This window comes from Chrysemys picta, chromosome 14 (assembly GCF_011386835.1).
Source record: "Chrysemys picta bellii isolate R12L10 chromosome 14, ASM1138683v2, whole genome shotgun sequence".
NCBI lineage: Eukaryota > Metazoa > Chordata > Testudines > Emydidae > Chrysemys > Chrysemys picta.
Genome location: NC_088804.1, coordinates 5,968,391 through 5,992,738, shown reverse-complemented (window position 1 = coordinate 5,992,738; position 24,348 = coordinate 5,968,391). Strand labels below are relative to the sequence as shown.

The following is a 24,348-nucleotide window of genomic DNA, read 5'->3' as shown; positions in this document are numbered from 1 at the left end:
CCTACTACACATGCTCTGCACGCACTATACAAGCACACAGACCTTTGTCTGGTCAAAGCAGTTTGTCTTCCAAAGCAAACAAAGGGGCTGGTTCTCCAAAAGGGCTCTGCCCACATTACGTTTCAGAGTCAGTCATTTCCCTATAGCTTTGTCTACGTGAGTGTAGTTAGGATTTTTTGTGGGAGAAATATATTTTCCCCACCCTCTGTGAACTCCTAAATGGCTAAACTATCCATATCCAATGCTGCTTTTAGAGAGAGGCCCCCTTTGCTTTTTTCCCCCTACTAGTTTGAGCATTTATTTTCTTTGCTAAAGTCTGACGTGTTCCAGTACATGCCAGATAGCATTTTACTAATCCCATTAAAAATTATAAATGGGATATTCTTTTCCCTAAATTTCCCATTGGCTCCATTTCCCTTTCCTTGCTCCTCTCTACAGCTCCCATCACTCTACCTGCTCCTCTTCCCCTCTCCACCCCAATCTCCCCCTCTTCCCACAAGCACAAATCTAGGTCCCACGCCCTTCTTCTCCTTACTTCTGAAGGACCAACCCTGGCCCTCTCTCCAAACCCACCTTCTCTCCCTCCTGTCCCAATCCCCACCTCTGTCCCTCTCATGCCACCATTCCTAACTTCACACCCTTCTCCCTCCTTGCCCCTGCAGCTCCCCTTCTCTTGCTACTCCATCTCCACAAAAATCTCAGCCATCCATGACCTCTTCATCTCTCTCTCCATGCAGCTCATTTGCAAAACATTGAATTTCATCTTCCATTTTATCATCCAGTCAAGTGAGATCCCTTGTAACTCTTCACAGTCAGCTTTGAACGAGGGCTGTCAATTAATCGCAGTTAACTCACGCAATTAACTCAAAAAAATTAATCACGATTAAAAAACATTTATTGCGATTAATCGCAGTTTTAATCGCACTGTTAAACAATAGCATACCAATTGAAATTTATAAAATATTTTGGATGTTTTTCTACATTTTCAAATACAACAGAGAATACAAAGTGTACAGTACTCACTATATTATTTTTATTACAAATATTTGCACTGTAAAAATGATAAACAAAAGAAACAGTATTTTTCAATTCACTTCATACAAGTACTGTAGTGCAATCTCTTTATCGTGAAAACTCAACTTACAACTGTAGATTTTTCTGGTTACATAACTGCACTCAAAACCAAAACATTGTAAAACTTCAGAGCCTACAAGTCCACTCAGTCCTACTTCTTGTTCAGCCAATCGCTAAGACAAACAAGTTTGTTTACATTTATGGGAGATATGCTGACCGCTTCTTATTTACAATGTCACCTGAAAGTGAGAACAGGCGTTCGGATGGCACTTTTTTAGCTGTCATTGCAAAGTATTTATGTTCCAGATATGCTAAACATTCATATGCCCCTTCATGCTTTGGCCACCATTCCAGAGGACATGCTGATGATGCTTGTTACAAAAATATTGCGTTTATTAAATTTGTGACTGAAGTCCTTGGGGGACAATTGTATGTCTCCTGCTCTGTGTTTTACCCGCATTCTGCCATATATTTCATGTTATGGGAGTCTCGGATGATGACCCAGCACGTTGTTCATTTTAAGAATACTTTCACTGCAGATTTGACAAAACGCAAAGAAGGTACGAATGTGAGAGTTCTAAAGATAGCTACAGCACTCGACTCAAGATTTAAAAATCTGAAGTGACTTCCAAAATCTGATCGGGATGGGGTGTGGAGCATGCTTTCAGAAGTCTTAAAAGAGCAATACTCTGATGCGGAAACTAGAAAACCCAAACCACCAAAAAAGAAAATCAACCTTCTGCTGGTGGCTGACTCAGATGATGAAAATGAACGTGCGTTGGTCTGCACTGCTTTGGATCGTTATCTAGCAGAACCCGTCATCAGCATGGACGCACGTCCTCTGGAATGGTGGTTGAAGCATGAAGGGACATATGAATCTTTAGTGCATCTGGCATGTAAATATTTTGCAATGCCGGCTACAACAGTGCCATGAGAATGTCTGTTCTCACTTTCAGGTGACTTTGTAAACAAGAAGCGGGCAGCATTAGCTCCTGCAAATATAAATAAACTTGTTTGTCTGAGCAATTGGCTGAACAAGAAGTAGGACTGAGTGGAGTTGTAAGCTCTAAAGTTTTACATTGTTTTATTTTTGAATGCAGTTTTTTTGTATGTAATTCTACATTTGTAAATTCAACTTTCATGATAAAGAGATTACACTACAGGACTTGTCTTAAGTGAATTGAAAAATACTATTTCTTTTATTTTTACAGTGCAAATATTTATAATAAAAAGTAAATATAAAGTGAGCACTGTACACTTTGTATTCTGTGTTATAATGGATATCAATATATTTGAAAATGTGGAAAACATCCAAAAAGATTTACATAAATAGTATTCTATTATTGTTTAACAGTGCGATTAATCGCGATTAATTTTTTTAATCATTTGACAGCCCTACTTTGAACTTAGCTGGTCTTGAGTAATTTTGTATTGTCTGCAAATTTTGCCACCCCCCTATTTACTCCTTTTTCCAGAGTATGTTGACCAGCACTGGTCCCTGTACAGACCCTTGGGGGACACCACTATTTACCTCTCTCCACTGTGAAAACTGGTCATTTATTCCTACCCTTTTAACCAGTTACTGATCCATGAGAGGACCTTCCCTCTTATCCCAGGACTGCTTACTTTGCTTACGAGCCTTTGGTGAGGGAGTTTCTCAAAGGCCTTCTGAAAGTCCAAATATACTGTATCCACTGAATCACCCCTGTCCACATGTTTGTTGACCCCCTCAAAGAATTCTGATCAGTGAGGCACAATTTCCCTTTACAAAAGCCAATGATGCCAAGTAACTTGATTCCTGCCTCCAATCGCCCCATGATACCAGCCTCCACAGTCCACTTGTTAGATTTTCAAACAAGTACCTTCATGCTTTCTCCTTTGCTGCCCCCTTCACACCTGGGAGGAGCTCCCATAAACATCCACATAACTAACTCATTAACGTCTTTAAAACTCTCCTTTGTTATGATGCCTACAAAACACTTGGTTAGTATCGTCTCATTGTTTCCTCCCCCATCTGTCTTGTCTGTATCTAGCTGTTGTCTCTTATCTTTTACTTTAATTGTAAATTCTTGGGGGCAGGAGGCATCCCTTTGTTCTGTGTTTGTACAGCACCTAGCACAACAGAGTCCCGGTCCATGACTTGGGCTTCTAGGTAAGACAGTAATACAGAGAATCTATATGATATGTTTCCAGGACTGTCACTCGAAGCCTAGAATGTCTATACAGTCAATGTAAAGTATGAAAACAGCACGGTTTGGAGCGCTTTTCCTTCAGAATATCACCCAGTTGTGTCATCACTGGGACTCATGGTCTGTTACCGTCTCATTTTAAGGTGTCAGCCAGTTTGACTTTACGAATTATACCCGTGTGGTGTACAGCTACAGTTGGGCATGAATCTGTGCCATGCCAAGAGTCCTAGACCACTGTGACATCACAGGCAACTCGACCAATGTCAATCCTTACTCTGCAGCTAATCTGCATGCCACAATTTCACTAGTTGCATGACGGAGACTGCACAGAGTGGATCGCTTGGCCCAACTGCCATACACGGGGCCACAGCCCAGACTTTCAGCTACTAGGGAACAATAATAATACCATGCCAGGTATATTGCCATACTGTGCCAAGTACAGTTTCCAGGAGGTAGCCTCTCTTTTGCAAGTGCAAATCTGAGAGAACTGCAACTACTGACATTTGCGCCACAATCGATTTCATGATGCACACATGCAAGGAACATCGTTTATGGGTGCAAACTGCACCTACAGCCAAGGAGACCAGACCTCAGCACAGCACAAAATATACCATTATGTGTAGGCCAGAAAATCTCTCTCTGTGAAAGAAGCTGTTTTAGCTTAGTTTAGTTTGAATTTAACGTAGAAACACTGTTGGCATCACCACTTAAGACAATTTTGTAAGAAATGTGTGGTATGCAGATGAAATCCAAGCATAACTCTGGGCAGGAGCAGTCCACCCCTGCACAGGAAAGGGTTTGGTTTTAAAATGGAGCTCAATGTTATCTAGAGGAATCTACCCTGCAGGTCAGTAGGAATTTTAAAGAGACAAGACAGTTCTTGGTATTTGAAAAAAAATCAGAAACAAGCATATTCATCACATTCTTCATTTCTGCTGTTTTCCCCAAACACCCGTCAAAGCAGGAAAGCTGCATTGCACGGGGACTTTTTGCTTGGATAGCTTTTTAAGCTTTTCCCACAAACAGTCTCTGTCTGCCTTTGTCTGGCTTCCTCTCCTTCTTCCCTGCCTTCCCAGGGACTCACCTGTAGTCCTCAGTGACAATAACACAGGACTCCTCCTTCCTCAGCCTAGCCAGAAGAGCTCCACCCTCCAGCTGCAGTTTAACCAGCCGCGTGTCATCAAGGACGTTCTTCATTAATTGCCTATAATTCCTCAACAAAACACCGGCCTCCTGAGGAGTTAGAAGAGCAAAGCAAATACAGTTATTTAGCTGTTACAATGTACAGGCATGAGCAGAACAAAGAAAACACACCCTGCCCCAATGGTACATCTCAACCCGACCCTCGAAAAGCCTCCTCTCTAAATGCTAGAGGGGAAAATTCAGTCCCCATTGACCTTTCAATAGACAGCCTGTCTCTTCCAGGCTGCCAGGAACAATGTGACAGTGGTGTGTTGCTGACTGTGGGCTGGTCTACACTTAGTCCGGACTTCGGACTAAGGTACGCAAATTCAGCTACGTTAATAACGTAGCTGAATTCGAAGTACCTTAGTCCGGACTTACCGCGGTCCAGACGCGGCCGGAAGTCTCCCCCCGTCGACGCCGCGTACTCCTCTCGGAGAGCTGGAGTACCGGCGTCGATTGTGAGCACTTCCGGGATCGATCCGGGATCGATTTATCGCGTCTTAACCAGACGCGATAAATCGATCCCAGAACATCGATGGCGTGCCTCCGGACCAGCCGGTAAGTGTAGACTAGCCCTGTGTTCGTTTGATTGATTTGGCTCTAGAAAGAGAAGCCTTCCAGCTCGTCCTCATTTTGCTACCCAAAGCCATTGCATGAAAGCCCATCATCTCCAAGTGATGGACCTCACTGCACCCCAAGTACTGGCAACAGGTTCATCTCTGATGGCACATGGTGTTGGTGGATACGCGTGCAGGAGGAGGAAAGATCTGGTACAGCATCTTTCACACTCTCTGCTGGAGGACAGGATGCCTGGCAATAAATTTTAGCTGCTTGCACAATGACAAGGTTACCTAGATTGGTATAACTCATGCGTACCTTGAAAATACATTTTGGGCGTAGTAACAGAAAGCTATCATTGCAGAGGCCTACTGATGTAGGGCTTTCTACAGCTGCAGAATTACACTCGGGAGAAAGAGGGAGACGTTTTCAGAGTGTCCATTTGACCAGCGTCAAACCCCACAAGCTCTTGTACAAACAGGACTTAGAAAAGGCTGTCTCCTAGGCAGGATTTTGTAGTTTTAGATGTCAGCCGCCATGACAATAAATCTTGGGAACAAGTGACAGGCGCGGTGCTGTAATTAAAGGCTCTTTGTTTCACATTTGCCTTCTAGCAAGGCCTGATCTTTCCTCACTCCAAACTAGCTTCCATTTGACTGGCATGGTTAATTGAATTTCTAAGCTATTGAACGGTAACTGCAGAGAGAACAATTTGTCCTGTTCTCCTTGCCTTCCTTTTATCGTACTCCCCCCACTCCCACCCCCGCTGCCCCCTCTCTCTGTCCTTGAAAGCACAGCCTGGAAAGGATATGGACTGTACAGCATTGCTTTCTTTCCCACTGAAATCAATATCTCATCAGTTAACGCCTTTCCCCTGGCCTGGCCGCAGGCTCTTCAGAAAGAGCAATGAGATGACACCCCTCAGAACAATGCCCTCCCCTGAGGGGTTTCTAATACTGACAGCACCAAGGCACTACTTATTTCAGACACATCAGTCCTCTCTTTGGACATGAAGATGGTCATCAGAGACTCACTTTACTCAAATGTTTCTTCCCTTAACAGCTAGAAATCCCATTACAAACCACACTGGCATCTCATCACAAAGCTGATTGAGTGGAAATCTCCCCCGGCACGGGGACAGGAGAACGATGACAAGGTTACATAGATGGGAGTTATACCAACCAACTCATGGCCCGACACCAGCCTGGGTCTGCTTATTGTAACAGGGAAATGAACAATAAGTATGAGCTTTTAAGCAAAAGTGCATCCAGAGAGGAATGGAAAGAAAGCTAGAAATGAACCCTGGAAAAGCCTTCATGATGCTCCACTGTTGGGTTTCCCGCTTCCTTCCAGGTCCTCTTCCATGGCAGCGTGCAGATCTTTGCCCTTTTTTGCATTTCCTTTTCACAACACTGGATTTTGTCTCTATATGCATCTCGCCTCGCCCACATCTTTTCTGTACTTCTTGTTCTCTTTAGAAATCTGAGCCCCAGAACAAACATTACAATAGCCAACTCACTGCTAGAGCGGGAGGGGCTTCGGAGTAGGCCCAGGACGCAGAGAGCTGACCTGTGTCAATGTGACTTTACTTTGACGATAAATTTAATTGCTCTTTTTAATCCATTTTTCTCTAATCCAGATATGAAGTCCCATCTTCCCAATCTCCATACAAACACTTCGCCATTCGGACATCAGTTGTTTAACTTTAAGAACTTTGCTTTGCCTAATTTACTGAGAATTTGAGTATTAAAGAAAATTTAAAATGCAGCATTTAGGGTGAGCTGCCATTATTGCATTAAAATTTCAGCCTGGCAGCCCCTGTCTAGCATCCTGCTCGTTGTGCCTGTGTCTGGCACTAGAAGACAACACTTACCTCAGCTCTTTCTGGTAATCTACAGGACTCCACCCTCTGAATGGCCCCCTGCAGGAAAGCACAAGCGCCCTGACATCCTTGTAGCAAATGCTCCAGTTTCTGAAGAGGAAAGGAACAAGGCAGAGGTTACTGTCTGCACGGTTTTCTTCGGGGCAGAACAGAAACAGCAGCTTGCAGGGAGCTACAGGGATTGGTAGAAAGCTGTGGGTGGAAATCTCCAGTGGACCGATGGCATGGTGGGTATGATGGGTTCAGGGCTCTGTCTGTGAAACTTACGAATTCTGGTTAATACGACAAAGTTGCTCTTAGGAAAACTGTGGGATCATGGAAAGCTGGGCTGAAGGATTCCGAGAGGAAGAAGCAACCCAACAGGTACAATCCTCATGAGTCAGGGGACCCTGCCTGCCTTCCTGAACACCAGCGGTCCCCCAGGACTCCCCAGAGAAGGGCGAGCTATTGAGGGGCATTGCAGTTAGGGTTGGCTGTGCTGTATATGAGCTCTACTGCTTCTGCTTTAGCTGTCAGGCAAGAGAGCAATGATGCTAGACTCCGGTGAGAAGTCTCGGTGCGTTATATGCCCCAGGCCTCCTGCAACATTTCAACTGTAACCCAGAAGGCTCACCCCTTCGGTGTGTTAAACTATGGGGGTGTCTGAAGAGTCAGCAGTGAGCCAAGGGATTGGGCAGCAAATTCTCCGTGACAGATACAGGGTCTGCACCCCGAGGCTGTGCCTATGGACCCCAAAGACTGGGGCAGTGGTTGGGCTCCATTTAGGCTCCAGAGGTTTAAAACACCCGGGATCCAGAGGCTTGGGTTCCCTCACTGCAGTCCAGTGGGTAGCCAAGAGAGGGTGTTTGAATGGGACCTGTGACAGCGTGGTATTAGAGAAACAAGGTGGGTGAGGTAATATCTTCAGGTCAGACCTGGAGAGCTCTGTGTAAGCTCGAAAGCTTGTCTCTCACCAACAGAAGTTGATCCAATAGAAGATATTACCTCACCCGCCTTGTCTCTCTAATGTCCTGGGACCAACATGGCTACAACACCACCGCATACAAGTGAGGTATTAAGCTTTTCATGTCTTGAGTCTGGGATGGCTGCATTAGCCACAAGTGACCAAACCAGGAGTTTAAATAGGTCATCCCATAGCAGGTCCAATACAAACCTAATTTATTCCCACCCCAAGCTGTTATGGATTTTGTTTGTGCCTTGGTTTAGAGAAGAGGGATTTTGTGACATTCTTTTAAGATCTGTATTTTTTTCAGAATGAATAGTTTTCATATCCTTCCACCGGGAAAACTAAAGTGCCTTAGTTATAATGTATGGACCCTGGAGTGATAGAAAAAATAGAATACACATTTAAGACTTCTATACATGACCTAAGTTAGCTTACCACATCAGGGTGGTACAATTTTAAGGCCGGACACCTGGCAAACCTCCAGAACTAGATTCAAATGATTTATACCATAGAAAACCTGCCTTCTCAGCTCTCCTCTGGGACAATGGGGGTTCATGAGATATCGCCCCTAAAAGCGTCATGGATCCAGGTCTGAATACTGTTGTCGTCAGCCTATAACCGGTGAAATTTGGGGGCAAATCCCACCTTCACAAGCAGGTTCTTATTTTTTTTCAAAACGAGGAGCTGGTTGAAGCTGCTCCCGGGTTTGGAATGTTGTGAGCAGCCCCGCTGGAGACGGATTAGTGAGCAGGAAGCAGGTAAGCTCATCAGAGATGTTAAATAAATAGTGTTTGGCATGTGGTTGCAGAGCTACAGACATTTATCACTTGGGTCATGGTCACATTCAGTGCATCCATTAGCAGCTCTGTGCCGTCAAATTCCTGCAGGAACTCCCCCCTCAGCTACAGCTTGGGGAAAGATACTGACTTTAAAATGTAAGAAATGTGAAACAAGGTGGCCCTGGACTCCAGTATTCTTCCCCAGATTCTTTCGTTTTATTTCCAGGTATTTCCCTAGCTACTCCTCACTGTGTTTCATGCCCAATACGTTCTTGGACCATACTGGGGACAACTTTCTATTTCAGAAGGTGGAGGAGATAATGAGGGAGACAACTATTTTAGACTTGCTTCTAACAGGGAGGAATTGGTGGGGAATCTGAAGGTAGAAGACAATTTGAATGAAAGTGATCATGAAATAATAGATTTCATCATTCTAAGGAAAGGAAGGAGTGAGAGCAGCAGAATAAGGACAATGGACTTAAAAAAAAAAACAGACTAACAAACTCAGAGATCTGGTAGGAACAGTCCTGTGGGAAGAAAATCTGAGCGATAAAGAAGTTCAAGAGAGCTAGAAATTTCTCAGGGAGACAATATTAAAGGCACAAGAGCAAACTATCCCAATGCAAAGGATAGGAAGAATAGTAAGAGGCCAATAGGGCCTTTAATGACCTGAAAATCAAAAAGGAATCCTACAAAAAGTGGAAACATGGACAAGTTGCTATGGTGGAGTACAAAGAATAGCACAAACATGTAGGGACAAAATCAGAAAGGCCAAGGCACAAAATGAGCTACACCTAGCAAGGGAAATAAAAGGCAATAAGAAAAGGTTATTTAAATACTTTAGGAGCAAGAGAAATACAAAGGAAAGCGAAGGTCCTCTCCATAGCAGGGAAGAATCAAGAAGGCTGAGGTGTTTAATGTTTTGGTCTGTAAATTTCACTCCATGCACCTGAAGAAGTGGGTTTTTTACCCATGAAAGCTTATGCCCAAATAAATCTGTTAGTCTTTAAGGTGCCACTGGACTCCTCATTGTTTTTGTGGATACAGACTGACACGGCCACCCCCTGATGTTTTGGTAAGGCTTTTGACACAGTCCCGCATTACATTTTCATAATGAAACTAGGGAAATCTGTTCTACAAGAAATTACTACAATGTGGGAACACAACTGATAAAGACTGTACTCAAAGAGTAGTTCTCGATGGCTCACTGTCAAACTGGGAGGGTGTATCTAGTGGGATCCTGCAGGGGTCAGTCCTGGGTCCAGAACCATTCAATATTTTCACTAATGCCTGGGATAATGGAGTGGAGAGGATGCTTATCAAACCTGCACGTGAGGCCAAGCTGGGAGGGAACTTTAGCATTAGAATTCAAAACAACCTTGACAATTTAGAGAACTTGTCTGAAAGCACAGGATGAAATTCAGTAAAGACAAGTGCACAGTTCTGCACCCAGGAGAGAAAAAAATCAAAAGCACAACTACAAAGAGGGGAGTAAGTGGCTAGGTGGTAGCACCATTGTAAAGGTTCTGGGGGTTATTTGGGATCGCAAATTCTGTATGCAGTTGCAAAAAAAAGTGAATATCATTCTGGGATCTATGAAGAGGAGTGTTGTATGTAAGACCTAGGAGATAATTGTATGATGCTACTTAGCACTGCTGAGGCCTCAGCTGGAGTACTGTGTCCAATTCTGGGCACCGCACTTAAAGAAAGATGTGTACGAATTGGCAAGAGTCCAGAGAAGAGTAACAACAATGAGAAAAGGTTCAGAAAACCTGACCTCTGAGGAAAGGGTAAAAAAAATTGGGCATGTTTAGTCTTGAGGAAAGACGACCAAGGGCAGCTCTGATAACAGCCTTCAAATATAATAAGGACTGTTACAAACAGGACGGAGATCAATTGTTCTCCATGTCTACTGAAGGTAGGACAAGATGCAATGGGTTTAATCCGCAGCAAGGCAGATTTAGGTTCGATACTAGAAAAAACTTTCTAACTCTCAGGGTAGTTAAGCTCTGGAACAGGGAGGCTGTGGAATCTCCATCATTGGCGGTTTTAAGAACAGGTTGGACAAACGCCTGCCAGGGACGGTCTAGGTTTAATTGGCCCAGCCACCGTGCAGGGGGCAGAACTAAATGACTTCTCGAGGACCCTTCCAGCCCTACAGTTCCATGATTTCATGATTCTATATGGGTAGGGAAGAGAACTTTAATGATGATGTTTCTGATCGCCTTATATTTGAAGCAAGTTGAAAATAAGAGAGACCGCCTCAATTCGCCATCAGAGGCACAGCAATATCATCTGTGACATCTTGACAGACAGCGCAGCGTTTAGGCATTGTTACATTGTGCCCTGCCCAATAACGTCAGGGCAGAACAAGGCTGAATCCCGTGGAAGCAGAAGCCATGAAATTGGTGATGTCCCAAACGAAGTTCGGCAAATCAAACGCAAATGGAAACACTGCCCGTTCGTGCATGCTGCAGATGATCCTTGCAGGGAGTCACAGATGAAAGGAAATGAACCCCCCCATACCTGAACATGTTGAATCACACCTAACGGTACTGCTACAAATGTGCCTCTGATTGATACAGGAATACCCTGAAGCGTGTGGCACAAAGGAATTGAAGCTCCTTGCTTGGCTCCTGGGGTGGAATATGGTGGCAAGTTTGGTAAAATCTGTCAGTCATCAGTGCTGGAGGACAGGGGTGTTCTCAGCCAATTCAGACATTTCCTCCAAGAACTCCAGCACCTGTGTTCTAAAGCTTGACACGTGCCAGAAGCGTAGTCCTCAAGGGACTACATATTCCAGGAAACCTGGCTCCAAAATAACAGAATTCTAACTAACTCTGATCACTTTGGACTGTTTATTATTCCAGTTATTATTTGTTAAGGGGCGACATTCTTCTAATCACTGATGAATGAGACAAACTTCAAGAGAGTCCCTGCCCTGGAGACCTGGGAGTGCACAAGAAGGAAGGAGTCTGTCTCCCCTCCCTGGAGAGGGCTACAATGATCCTGCTCCCTCTGGTCAGGGTCAGGCCGTGGGCGGTCCGCGTGCCCTGGTCAGCTGCTAAGTTGCGAGCGTGAGAGAAGTAGCAGGGTCAGGATCCCAGGAAGTCGGGATCAGGCACCAGGCTACAGACAGCGGTCGAATGGCAAAGGCAAGGACAAACCGGGGCCAGAAGCTGGATTTTAGGGTTTATTGCAAGCAAGGTCGGGAGCAGAAGCAGGCAAGCGGTCTGTGTTGTTGCCCAGACAGCTCCCCTCACGGCTTCTATACCGGTATTGCCCAATCAGTGGGCTGTGAGGGGCCGCCACTCAGGCCCTGCCACGCCTAGCTTCACAGGGTCCTCTTGTAGCTGCCTAACCTAAGCCTCTAGTGGCAATGCGGCGGCATCGATAGCCCAGTTCCTCCCAAGGTCTAGCCCTGCAGGTTCTCATGCATCCACTGCTCCCTCTGGCAACTACATTCTTAGATATACCCAAGTTAAGACAGTCAAGGTTAGGATTCCCATAGCCACGCAGATCTGGCCGTTGGGCACATCCATCAACACGAACACGAGCATGGTAAGACAGATACGGCCATGCATACACGCCCAGTGTAGCGGAGACATGGCTATCCGGGGAACCAGAACTTCACATCTCCCGTCTTTGGTAAGTTTCATATTTATTTGCACTAACCCAGTTAATTATAAGTTTCTCCTCTCTGGTGTATCGGAAATCTGGCCATAACCCTAGAAGCAGCAAATTTAAAGACTGTTTCACGTCTCACTCACCATGCGAAAGCTTAACCAGTCCCGATGGCAGTAAGGGAAGGCTCCATCCAACTCCAGTGGCAGCTGTGCGCTGTCTATGTGCTTGTGGAGGGACTTCATTGAGGGCAGAAGTTCAATCTGAGAAGAAAAAAGCACGTCTGCATCACGTCTGCCTGCAGAAAGGAGCACCGAAGAGTCGAGAGTGTCACGTCTACACTGCCAGAAAAGGAATGTTCTTAGCTCGGGTTAGATAACATGCATTAAAACAGCAGTGAAGACACAGCAACTCCGCTTTTAACTCAGGTTAGTAGCTCGAGTTCAACCCCAGGCTTCCCTTAGAGGCATTAGCCGAGGATAAAAGCCAAGTTGCTGTGTCTTCAGTGCTATTTTAACCTGAGTTAGAACATAAGAACGGCCGTACTGGGTCAGACCAAAGTGGCCAATGCCAGGTGCTTCAGAGGGAATGAACAGAACAGGTAATCACCGTGTGATCCATCCCCTGTTGCCCATTCCCAGCTTCTGGCAAACAGAGGCTAGGGACACCACCCCTGCCCATCCTGGCTAATAGCCATTGATCGTTGGCTAACCTGAGACAAGAACACACCTTTTTTTGCAGTATAGGGATACCCTACGAGGGGAGGGGAATAAGTAAGGTGAATGTCTCTCTATTGATCCACGTTCCAGCAGGGCTAACAAGAGATCCCAGCTCTCTATGACAGCCTGACCCTCTACACACACAGGGGAGGTACGTGAAATCCAATCACAAGAAGAAGGAAAAAACAAAAGCTCAGCAATCGTAGAATAATTCACTCGCTTCCCGTTCTCTAGTTCCATGAGCAAACTGGAAGCAAAGCAGTGTGAAACGGAAGCTTGAAAGGAGCCAGGAATTCCTCCAAGGCCAAAATTATCTGGTGGCGACAGAGCCAATCTCTGCCTTCCACGGTCACCTGGCACGGTATGATTCATGCCTGTTAATAACGTTTCTGTGGGATTGTAAAACTGGCAACGGGCTTCCCAAAGCAATGCCCGGAGAAGCATCCTAACACAGCAGCCCTTCTCTGCTCCAATCCCAGTGCGCCTCCGATCTATGCCAGGTCATTGGCCACTTAGAGGGTACCCAAGAGCCAATACACCCCAGCCTGCTCCCTGAGCTGGGCCACCCAAGGAACATAATACCCCCAGGGAAAACGGACAAGAGCTGCTGAGAGAGCCTGCAGGGCTGGGCTGGGAGTGAGTAATTCAGTCATACACATCCAACATTCCTCTCGAGTTGCAAAGTTTCCATTTTCTCATTAAAACTGTGACTTTCCCTTTGATTCTGCTGTATGCCAATTTCTTTATTAATCTCTGTTCTGCACCTTCCTGATCCCCTTGGATTTGGCAGCTTTCACTTGTTTAAAACTTTTTTTCCATTCATTACTTTGGTTGTTTTCACCCACACAGATATACCTCCCTATCCCTTGCTCTATGTCACACACACACACACACACACACACACACACACACACACACACACACACACACACACAAATGCCCCTCTGCGTGTGAATGATTGGTAACAAATGCCTCCGGCTTGTCACCTTTGCTCATTCTCTTTGTAACCAGAGATGGCCAGACTCCGCATACACAGCCACATTAAAATGACTTCTCCCCAAATGAACCTCAGAGCGTTCGGGACCTTTTCCTGTAGGAATCCTGGATGAAATCCTGGAGTCAATGGGAGCTTTGACTTCGAAGGGGCTAGGGCTTCACCCCAGGTTTCCTGGCTCCTTACACATTTACAACTGAGGTCGTGTCTGACCCAAGCATGACAGCACGCCGAGTCCAATACTCCACTCACTCACCTGCAGGCAATTCAGAGAGCATCTTCCACACTCAGATGGTGAGTTTTTTGGAGCAGAGATTGTCCTGCTATAGCATGTATCTACAGTGTCCAGCCCAAGGGGCCTGTGAAGGGGTATGCAGCAAACCCCGTGCTGGGCAACACAGGTTAACAGGATAATGTGGGCTCCGCCCCATCACACTTGTGAGAGCTTAAAAGGGAGAAACCCAGCTCAGCTGATGGCAGACCAGGGAGGAGGGCAGACCAGACCTGACCAGACCTGACCTCCAGTCCCCAGCTCCTGGAGAGAGGGCTGGCTGAAGGCAGAAGCTCCTCAATGAACCCTCCCTGAGGGGAAGGAGGCCCCAATGCTGACTCACCTTGAGAGGGAACCATTCCCCTCTATTACTGTGAAGTCAGTTTAGGACTGCAGCCCAACAAGCACCCTCCAAAGGAAGAGAGCCTAAGCCCAACTTTGGGCTGATTCCTTTGTGTTATTTCCCTTGTTGTTCTGTTCACTGACAACCTCAGAAGGGGCCGACTACCAGGGGCCCAACTAGACGGCTCCTGGAACTGCAGTGGGAAAAATGTCCAGACGTCACAGAGCAGTGGCTCGGGCGAGTGCTTAGGCCCTGCCCAGAGCCTTAGGGGGTTCCTGGGGAAGGAACTCTGGTGACAGAGCCCTACCCCTGACGGGGCCCTCTAGGTGCTACCACCCTACAAATAATATACTTTTGGAGGCTGTTCTATCAGTTTTAACTCACTGAAGTCACACTGCAGTTGCACAGTCAGAACTACGGGTGAGCAGGGGACGCAGAAGTTAAGCTTCCAACAGCCACACTAACTCAGCCACGTTGTGCAACTTCTATGTTTTGAGGTTTACATTTTGCAACCACCAGTAATATATTAAACTACTCCGTTAACATGCCCCTCCCTCTGTGTTGGACCTTTCTGTGCTGAGCTTCCTGGAGTCACAGAACAGCGCCTCCGCCACAGAGTTCAAGGCCAGGAGGGGCTGCATCTAGTCCAGCGTTTCTCAACGGCAGCCGCGTGCAGCCACCAGGGCCTTTCCTTGCGGCCACAGTCACCTGGGCTGTGATGAGGGGCTGCAAAGCAGTGGCCCCTCTCCCAGGGCCACCCGCAACGGCTGGGCCCTGCCCCCCTCCAGAAAGAAAAACTCTGGAGGTGCAAGCAGCTGGTGAGTTCCCCACTTTCCCAGGGGTAGGGGAGGCTTCAGCAACGGGGCTTCGTGCTCCGTCCACGTGGTGGCAGGCTCTGGTTCCAGGCTCCGGCCTCAGGCTCACCACCCCCGCCATTGTCCCTGGGCCCCGCTGCCTCCCTGCCCGCCTCCCCATTCAGGACTTAAACTTGCCCCCGGGCTTGCCGAGGCCGAGTAAGTCTGCTGTGAAAAGACATACAAATATCACTTTTCACAGCAGAAGACTTACCAGCTAGCAAGTCTGAGAAGAAGAAAAAAGCGCAACCAAAAAAGCAAAAGAAACAACAACAAAAAGGCAAGAACATGCAAAGCTCCTTATTTGTGTTTCTCTTCTGTTTAGGTCCAGTAAAGAATAGAGACAACTGTACATTATTTTTATTACTGAGTCTGAAAAAACCCGACATAAATAAATTACAATGATTTGGACATGTCTAGGTGCATATTCATTTGTTTTTCCTAAAGTTAATTAAGTATTTTAGGAAAAATTGTCAGTGTGGCCACCAGCAAGAGTTGGTGGCTGCACTCTGAGGCCACCAAAAAATTTGTGGTGAGATCCCCTAGTCTGACCTCCTGCATAACACAGCCAGAGAATTCCACCCCGTGATTCCAGCGTCGGCCCGTGACTTGGGGCTGAGAACATGACTTGGCCATTAAAATTACTCATTTTCTACCTCTGTGTGATGAAGACATGGGGCCTTTTCCTAAAGTCCTCACTCAGCCCACGCCCAGGTCAAAGTCTCAGGGAAGCCACTGGGCAGTCCAGCTGGGCCCAGTGACCACAGAAGGGGCCTGTATTTCCTCTTGGGAGTAAGGGGGAGTGGCATTAGTGGAGGAAGTGCCTTCCCAGACATCCCAACATGAATGCCAGCTGGGGAGGTAGTACCCCCCAGAGACACCAAAGCCAGACAACAGCTCTGAAACAAAGTCATCATCAGCCAGGACTTCCAGGGCCTATGTCTGACGATTCCCCACAGCTCGGGCAGTCAGAATTGGCAGGGAAGAGAACAGACACTCCACCACTGAAAAGGGTGATGATGTTCCCCATCCTTGGTGTGCCCTCTTCCCCTTGCAGGAGTGCTCAGCTGAGCACAACAACTGTGCTGCCCCAGTCAGGGATTTAGCCCGTTGTTGACAACAGGGCCTGAAAAGTTCTCAGGTCAGTGTTCATCGTGCACGACTCCCCACTGTATCCTTCCTGCTAGAGTCCTATCAAAGAGCATTCTGGTATCCTGACATTCATGGGCATATGTGTGAGTGATGGACTTGGCAATAAAAGATCTACTCAATTCATAAAAACGTACAGCCCCTTAAATATCACACCGGAAAGAGAGACCATAACCATAAAACACACAGCAGCACTACAGACATTACGTGAGAATAAACGTACATTAGTGCACAGACAGCTCACTGTTCAGAGGGTTAACACAAGTATCAGGAGCTCCCCAGCAGTTCCTGCATGAATGCTTCCATTACCTGCACCGCCGTTGGCTTCTCCATCCGAAAAGTGAGATCTCTTTCAACAAGCAGCAGAACTCCGTGAATACAATGAGGAACCATGTCCTGTAACAGAGAACAGAGCACAGATCTCTTACGAGCTGGATGGATTGCTTAGGAGTATGTACCATTCGTTTTATTTCAACACAAGAGATTGCAATGCCTTCTTCAAAGATAGTTGCAATTGCAAACTGGAGGGCACAGTCTCCCCCGGAGAGGCAGACAGTTATATCTGTTGGTGAGGGTCTGCTCTAAAGGGAACGGACTCTCCAAGCTGCTGGCCCTGGGAAACACTGCACAGAGTCAGGTTACCTGGATGCAGTAAAAAAGCTGCCTTTCACACCGGGCACGGTCCCTAACTGAAAAGTAGCATTTCCCCCATCGTGCCAGCAAATTTGTGTTCTTTACTTAACTGCTCCCAGCCCAGCCCCAAGGACTCGCCTCCAGCCACTAGCGTTAATGGACGGAAGCACCAAATTCAAGGATCTCCTGGCAGCTGTGGCCTCAATCTCTCTCCCTGCTCCAGCAGGAGGTCTCCAAGTAGGAGAGCATTCCACAGGGAGGCCCAAAATGCTAAGACAGGAGTAAAGAAAACGGACTATGTGAATAGTGGGGTCACTAACCAAATCATGGCTTGGTTGGGCAGCAGGGAAGGCTTTGTATTTTAGCAAATGTTCTAATAATAGGAGCTCTTCCAATAACAGGCTATAGGGAAGCCTTTGCCCAAGCTAAGTTGTGAGAGGTTCTGGACTGGTAAAGCCAAAATACCAGAAGTAAAATTATAAGCAACTGTGATGGGTGTCCAGCCCACACAAGACTGGAAAGGTTAAGGTGGCCGGGAGGGGGGGGGGGCAATTAACTGCCCAGGCTGCACCTGGAGGAGCAGCCAGGGAGCAGGGATTAATTAGACAGGGTCAGCTGGACAGAACAGGAGGGGCCTGTCTAAAGCCCAGGGGCTGAAAGCAGCCGGGGGGCTGCAGGGACGTAGTCTGCAGTCACTCCCTGGGAGAAGGGAGGTGTGTTTGGGGCTATACAGCTAGGTAGCCTACAGCTACTCCCTGGGAGGAGGGCGTCTGGCCTGGCAAACCCAGAGCAGGGGGAGAGCCAGGAAGGTAGGAAAAGCAGCGACGTATGGGGTAGGGCAGACCTTGGCCGCTGAGAGGGGCCCTGAGCTGGAACCTGGTGTAGAGGGTGGGCACAGGTTTCTCTACCAACCACCAGGGAAGCTGTGTGGATCAGACAGCAGCAAACGGACCGCCTGGGACAATTCACCTTGGAAGACTTTGATACCCCCGAAGGGGAGGACGATAGCGACCTGGGTGGAGGGCCAAGTCATGAGCAGGAAGCTGCAGCTCCTGGGGCAAGAGGTGCAACAGGGCGAGAGAAGACGGGTGAAGGGACTGCCAGAGGAGGGTGCAGCACCTGGAAAGAGTTTATCCCCAGAGCAGCCAGGAGGAGGCGCCCTGGTGGTGAGTGAAACCCCCTGACAGCAACACACACATTTTTTCGGTATGGCTTCAGCTGCAATCTGTCCAGAATGGATGCAATTGACCAGCAAGCCTTTGACAGGAGAACTCTGTAACCGTATTCTCCAACGACCTTTAAGGACATAACACCCAAAGTGAGCAGCAGACAAAGTAGGCAATCACTGGAAAACGCAGGGGATGATGAACTCCAGCGAATGGCGCTGCAGATTGCTTTAACGGTCTCCCATTTCTACCCCATAGGCTGAACTGGATTCTGCTTTAATGGCTTGAGAGCCAGCTCGAAGAATACACTTCTGCATCAGCTCTCTGCGAAAGGTGGAAGAGATTGTCCAAGCCTGATGTCTTGAGATCTAGAGGTGCTTCCCCTTAACCGAGTTAGTCCTTGGTCTTTCTTTTGATTGAGAAATTAAAGGCCAATGTGCAGAGGCCCAATTCAGGATTCTGCAAATGTAAGGGCCATAACTGCAGTGGAGATCTCTGGGCAAGGAAACACAGACTTTTCCTTATGCTCAAGAAGGATCTCTCCTCACCCCACCCCCTTGGGCTCCCTTGTATGAGTGGGATGCAATTTTAACAATAGCACCTTCTAAGCTTTCCTGAATCTTTTGTTTACCCCTTTTCATTTGACCACTGACAAATGTCAGCCAAAGGCCAGAACAGCACAACTAGCTAAGAATTACTAGTAAAAACTGGAGATCACTGGGGAGGGGCAGGGAGGGGGCGAGAGACATAGATCACAGCTGTACAGACATCCTGGAATTTGACTGGTGTCTCTGCTGGACAGTGCAGGTGGGAGAAGATGAACCATCATTTCCAGACAGCTGGTGGCACTGAACATTTATGTTTAATAGGTTCCCCACCACCGCCCTTCTCCTCCTCCTCCCACCTGCTTGCATGACGCTAACGTTCTGACAACCCAATGATTTCTGAGAACACACGGTGAGACTGTAAAATTGGAATTATGATTACAGAGAATCAGAAAGTGGGGAGGTTTCTGTGGAAATTTTTAAATTTTCATTGAAAAACTAATAAAATTTCATCCAAAAACTGTCAGAGACTGAAATTTTTTTAATTTTCCAGAAAAGAAAATGTCAGAAGACTGGACTGTCGGTGGCCAGGCCTAGTGGTCAGAGCAGGAGTCAGGCCTAGTGGTCGGCATCTGAACACCAGCGCCCAGGGTTGAGACAGGGCCAGACCCAGGAAGCAGGGCCAAAGATCAGAATCAGAGTCAGAATCCAAATTCCAGAGCCACCGGTGCAAGTGGAGTCAGGAATCAGAGCCGAGAGTCAGAACTGGATTACCAGAAGTCAGGAAGGCAGGATCAGGGCTGGTTCTGAGGCAGGACCAAGGCTGGAACAGGATGGGAACACAGCTGGGTGCAGGGCAGGATGTGGGCTGGAGCCGCGGAGGAGCAAAGCAGGAGCAGGCTTGGGGAGACAAGCACAGGAAGGCAGAGAGTCGGTGGGCATGTGCATTGAACAGCCAGCAAGCTAGGTTTAAGAACTGGCCTGCTGGCTTCTTCAGCCAATCAGGCAGGGTGGTCCATCAGGCTGCCTAGGGTGTCAGGAGAACTGAGCAGGCGCAGCTGAGGGCCGTGCTCCTGACGGAAAATGGAGTATTTCCAAGAAAAGCAGACACTTTCCGCAACTGTTGTTGTTTAGTCAGAAGCTCAATGATCAGTTGGAAAAAGTTAACAGAACAATTTTGACCAGACCGAATTCTGACTCGCAGGTTGAACGAGGCAGAAGGAGGGACTGGCTCACAAGAGGTTAGAAAGGGAAGGGCAGGCAAGAGGCTGGCAAAGGAAACTTCCCATCGCTCCCAATCGGTTTTTGGTCTCTTGCTTGCAGAGGTGTTGTAGCCGTGTTGGTCCCAGGATATTAGAGAGACAAGCTGGGTGAGGCAGTATTTTTTTTTGGACCAACTTCTGCTGGTGAAAGAGGCGAGCTTTCGAGTTTACACAGAGTTCTGTCTCTCTAATCTCTTTGTTTACATTTTCACTAATAAGATGACCCCACGCTAGGAGAGGTCCCAAGCACTTTGGAGGGCAGGATTAGAATTCAAAAGGATCTTAACAAATGAGAGGATTGATCAGAAAGCAACAGCATGAAATTCAATAGACAAGTGCAAAGTACTACACTGAGGAAGGAAAACCCAAAGGCACCACTACACACTGGGGAATAGCTGGCTAGGTGTAGTTCTGCTGAAAACCATCTGGGGGTTACAGTGGATCACAAATTGAACATGAGTCAATGTGAGGCAGTTGGGAAAACAGCCAATATCATTCCGGGGTGTATTAACAGGAGCGTGGAACGTAAGACACGCGGTAATTGCCCCCTCTAGGCCGCACTGGCGAGGTGTCCGCTGGATTCTGAGTCCAGTTTTGCCCACCACACTTTCGGAAAGATGCGGACAAACTGGGGAGAGTCTAGAGGAGAGCAACAAAAATGACAAAACCTGACCTATAAGGAAAGGGTAAAAACACTGGGCATGTTTCGTTTGGAGAAAAGACGACGGACACGGGACCTGATAGTCTTCAAATCCGTTACGTATGTTATAAAGAGGACGGTGATCAATTGTTCTCCATGTCTGCTGAAGGTACGGCAAGAAGTAATGGGCTTAAACTGCAGCCAGGGAGATTTAGGTTATTTAGTAAGAAAAAGTTTTTAACTCTCAGGGTGGCGAAGCTCCAGAACAGGCTTCCAAGGGAGGTTGTGGAATCCCCATCACTGGAGGTTTTTAAGAACTGGTTAGAGAAATACCTGTCAGGGATGGTCTAGGCCAGTGGGTTTTTTTCTGGCAACCCAGTTGAAGAAAATTGTTGATGCCCACGACCCAACGGAGCTGGGGATGAGGGGTTTGGAGTGTGGGAGGGGCTCAAGGCTGGGGCAGAGGGTTGGGATGCGGGGGTGAGGGCTGTGGGGTGGAGCCAGGAATGAGGGATTCAGGTTGTGGGAGGGGGCTCTGGGATGGGGCAGGGAGTTGGGGTGTGGGAGGGGGGCAGGGGTTTGGGCTGGGGGTGCAGGCTCTGGGGTGGGGCCAGGAATGAGGGCTTTGGGTTGCAGGAGGGGGCTTTGGGCTGGGGCAGGGGGTTGGTGGGTGGGAGGGATGAGGGCTCTGGGCTGGGGCTGGGGATGAGGGGTTTGGGGTGCAGGAGGGGGCTCCGGATTTGGGGTGAGCTCAGGGCTGGGGATTAGGACATGGGCTTACCTCGACCGGCTCCCGGTCAGCGGTGCAGTGGGGGTGCTAAGGCAGGCTTCCTGCCTGTCCTGGCACCGCAGACCGTGCTGCGCCCTGGAAGCGACCAGCAGCAGGTCCAGCTCCTAGGTGGAAGCACACAAGTGGCTCTGCGTGGCTCTCGCCCGTGTGCACTGTCCCCCCAGCTCCCATTGGCCGGGAACCGGCCAATGGGAGTGTGGAGCCGGTGCTTGGGGCAGGAGCAGCACGCGGAGCCCTGTGGTCTCCCCGCCTAGGAGCCGGACCTGCTGCTGGCCACTTCCGGGGCACAGCGCAGTGTCGGAACAGGTAGGAACTAGCCTGCCTTAGCCGGGCAGCACCGCCGACAGGACTTTTAATGGCCTGGTCAGCGGTGCTGGCCAGAGGCGCCGTGACCTAGTCCCTTCCAGTCCACGACCCAGTTCTGGGTCACGACCCACGGTTTTAAAGCCACTGGTCTAGGTGCACCTTCTTCTACCTCAGCACAACGGGACAGACTAGATGACTTCTCACGGTCCCTTCCAGCCCTGACATTTGTAAGATTCTATGATTCTAAGACCCTCTAACTAAAATCAAACAAAAGTGAACTCCAGGTAGGACCTGGTTCAGTTTTAGCTGAGAATACAGAGAGAGACATTTCGTACATCAATCATCTCCCTTAAAAGGCAAGGCCAACACGGGAAACTGCCTGGTGCAAACTGTTGCTGTTTCTGTTGCCCTCACCACACACTTTCCACTGCCCACCCTTTTCCCATTTCGACGTGAAGAACCAGCAGATTGCAGGATTAAAAGTTTGTGTTGGCACACAAAATTCAAACCACAATCTTTCCCTGTAAAGCAGGGGTAGGCAACCTATGGCACATGTGCCGAAGGCGGCACGCGAGCTGATTTTCAGTGGCACTCACACTGCCCAGGTCCTGGCCACCGTCCGGGGGGCTCTGCATTTTAATTTAATTTTAAATGAAGCTTCTTAAACATTTTAAAAACCTTATTTACTTTACATACAACAATCGTTTAGTTATATATTATAGACTTATAGAAAGAGACCTTCTAAAAACGTTAAAATGTATTACTGGCACACGAAACCTTAAATTAGAGTGAATAAATGAAGACTCGGCACACCACTTCTGAAAGGTTGCTGACCCCTGCTGTAAAGAAAACTGACGCTGGCAGACCAGATGCCAGCTCTGGCCCAGGCTGCAGGCATTAGCTAAGAAGTGACAAGCTTGTGGCTGGAGACCAGAGCAGGGCACATGCATATTAGTTCTGCTCAAAATAGGCCTGAGACTTATAAGAATGTATTTCATGTTTAGACTCAATGGAATGTTTGTAAATTGCTGCATGCATTAATCTCACTGATAATCTCTATAGCCCATGTTATAAAGTAATATTTAAATGTTTGCTCTGAAACTGTAATGCTCCCCGCATCCCCCAGTTGGGAGAGAAACATTACCCAGTGTGAAATACTGGTTTGCCACTGGAGGTGTTATCGCCTGCCGAGCAAAAGAAGGCCCACAGACACCAGACAAACCATTGTGGAGCATCAGAGGACAAAAGATTTTGTTGACTGCTCCCCCCACCCATGAAGGAGAGACGTGCATGTGAACTCGTCCCTTCAGCTTGAACTCTGGGGGAAGGGAATAAAAATCCCTGACAAGAAGAAACGGAATCTTTTTTGGCTGTTTGAACTCTGAACGGCCAGAGACTCTAAACGGAAACCAGAGATCTCCAGGAGCTGCCTCCTGGGTCGGCCCTGAAAGACACTTTGAATTGACAGATCACTACAACTCTGTCATTCTTAGGATTTAGATGGTAACTCATTTGTGTGTATGTTTGCTTTCTTCAACCTATACATAACTCTCATTCCTTTTTCCTAGTTAATAAGCCTTTAGACAGCTTATTACAAGAGTGGCTACAGGTGTTGTCTGTGGTGTAAGATCTAGGTACCAACTAATCTGGGGGAGTAAGTGATTGATCTCCTGGGACTGGAAGTAACCTGAATGTGGTGTGATTTTTGGTGTAAGTGATCAATTATCACTAAGTCCAGTTTGTCTGGGTAGCAAGACAGACTGGAGAGTCTCAGGAGACTGTCTGTGACTCCACGGTAAGACTGTTACAATGATCCAGGAGTTCACATTTGGTACCGGCTTTGTGAAATCGAATTATGGATCACACCAACAGTTTGGGGCGTCTGCCCTGTTTCTGACTGTTTGCCCTGAGGTAGGCACTCCTGATTGTGAGCCACACCAGAGAGTGGGACAAAAACAAGCAGAGAAAAATCCTGCAGGTGTCAGATCACTAATTAGCCTGCAGAATTCCACTGTGCGCTGGCCCAGTCCTGCTGCTCACCAACCAAAAGAGCTGCCCCGTGGCACTGCACAGCAACCAGGGAAGTCGCCTGGCCTTAGGAGAGCTTCCTAGCCCTTTGCTCAGCAACTACAAGGGTCATAACTTGTGTGGAGAAGACGGACATTAGGTAGCCAGGAAGGCTATAAAGATTAACATTTCACAGCTGATGGGCAGTTGTTAACAGGTACAACAGCCGGAACAAGTTCTCAGCACAGGTATCACTCCCTGACGTCATTGGTCACATACAACAGAATCAGTACATGCTGATGACAGCACTTCCACAAAGAGCAGTGCCCTGCAGAGAACCTGAAAGATTCGGCAAAGGCAGCCCAGTCAGACAGAGATACGTTGAAATGACATGCTTTGTTCTGTATCAGAGGGGGAGCCGTGTTAGTCTGA

At 47.7% G+C, this 24,348-nt stretch overlaps 1 protein-coding gene across 5 annotated transcripts in view; it reads right to left on the bottom strand.

Moving 5' to 3' along the window:
- The window catches only part of PLEKHG4 (pleckstrin homology and RhoGEF domain containing G4), a 157,306-nt gene that overhangs the window by 72,211 nt on the left and 60,747 nt on the right, over positions 1-24,348 (bottom strand). For all 5 annotated transcript variants that reach the window (XR_010592651.1, XM_065567563.1, XM_065567564.1 and 2 more), the window contains exons 7-10: positions 16,877-16,963; positions 12,384-12,500; positions 6,880-6,978; positions 4,348-4,496 (exon numbers count right to left, since the gene is read on the bottom strand). Coding sequence is in view for 4 of the 5 variants with exons in the window: in XM_065567563.1 (XP_065423635.1) it covers positions 4,348-4,496; positions 6,880-6,978; positions 12,384-12,500; positions 16,877-16,963 (452 nt within the window). In the remaining variant the exon portion in view is untranslated. The remainder of the gene's footprint in view (positions 1-4,347; positions 4,497-6,879; positions 6,979-12,383; positions 12,501-16,876; positions 16,964-24,348) is intronic.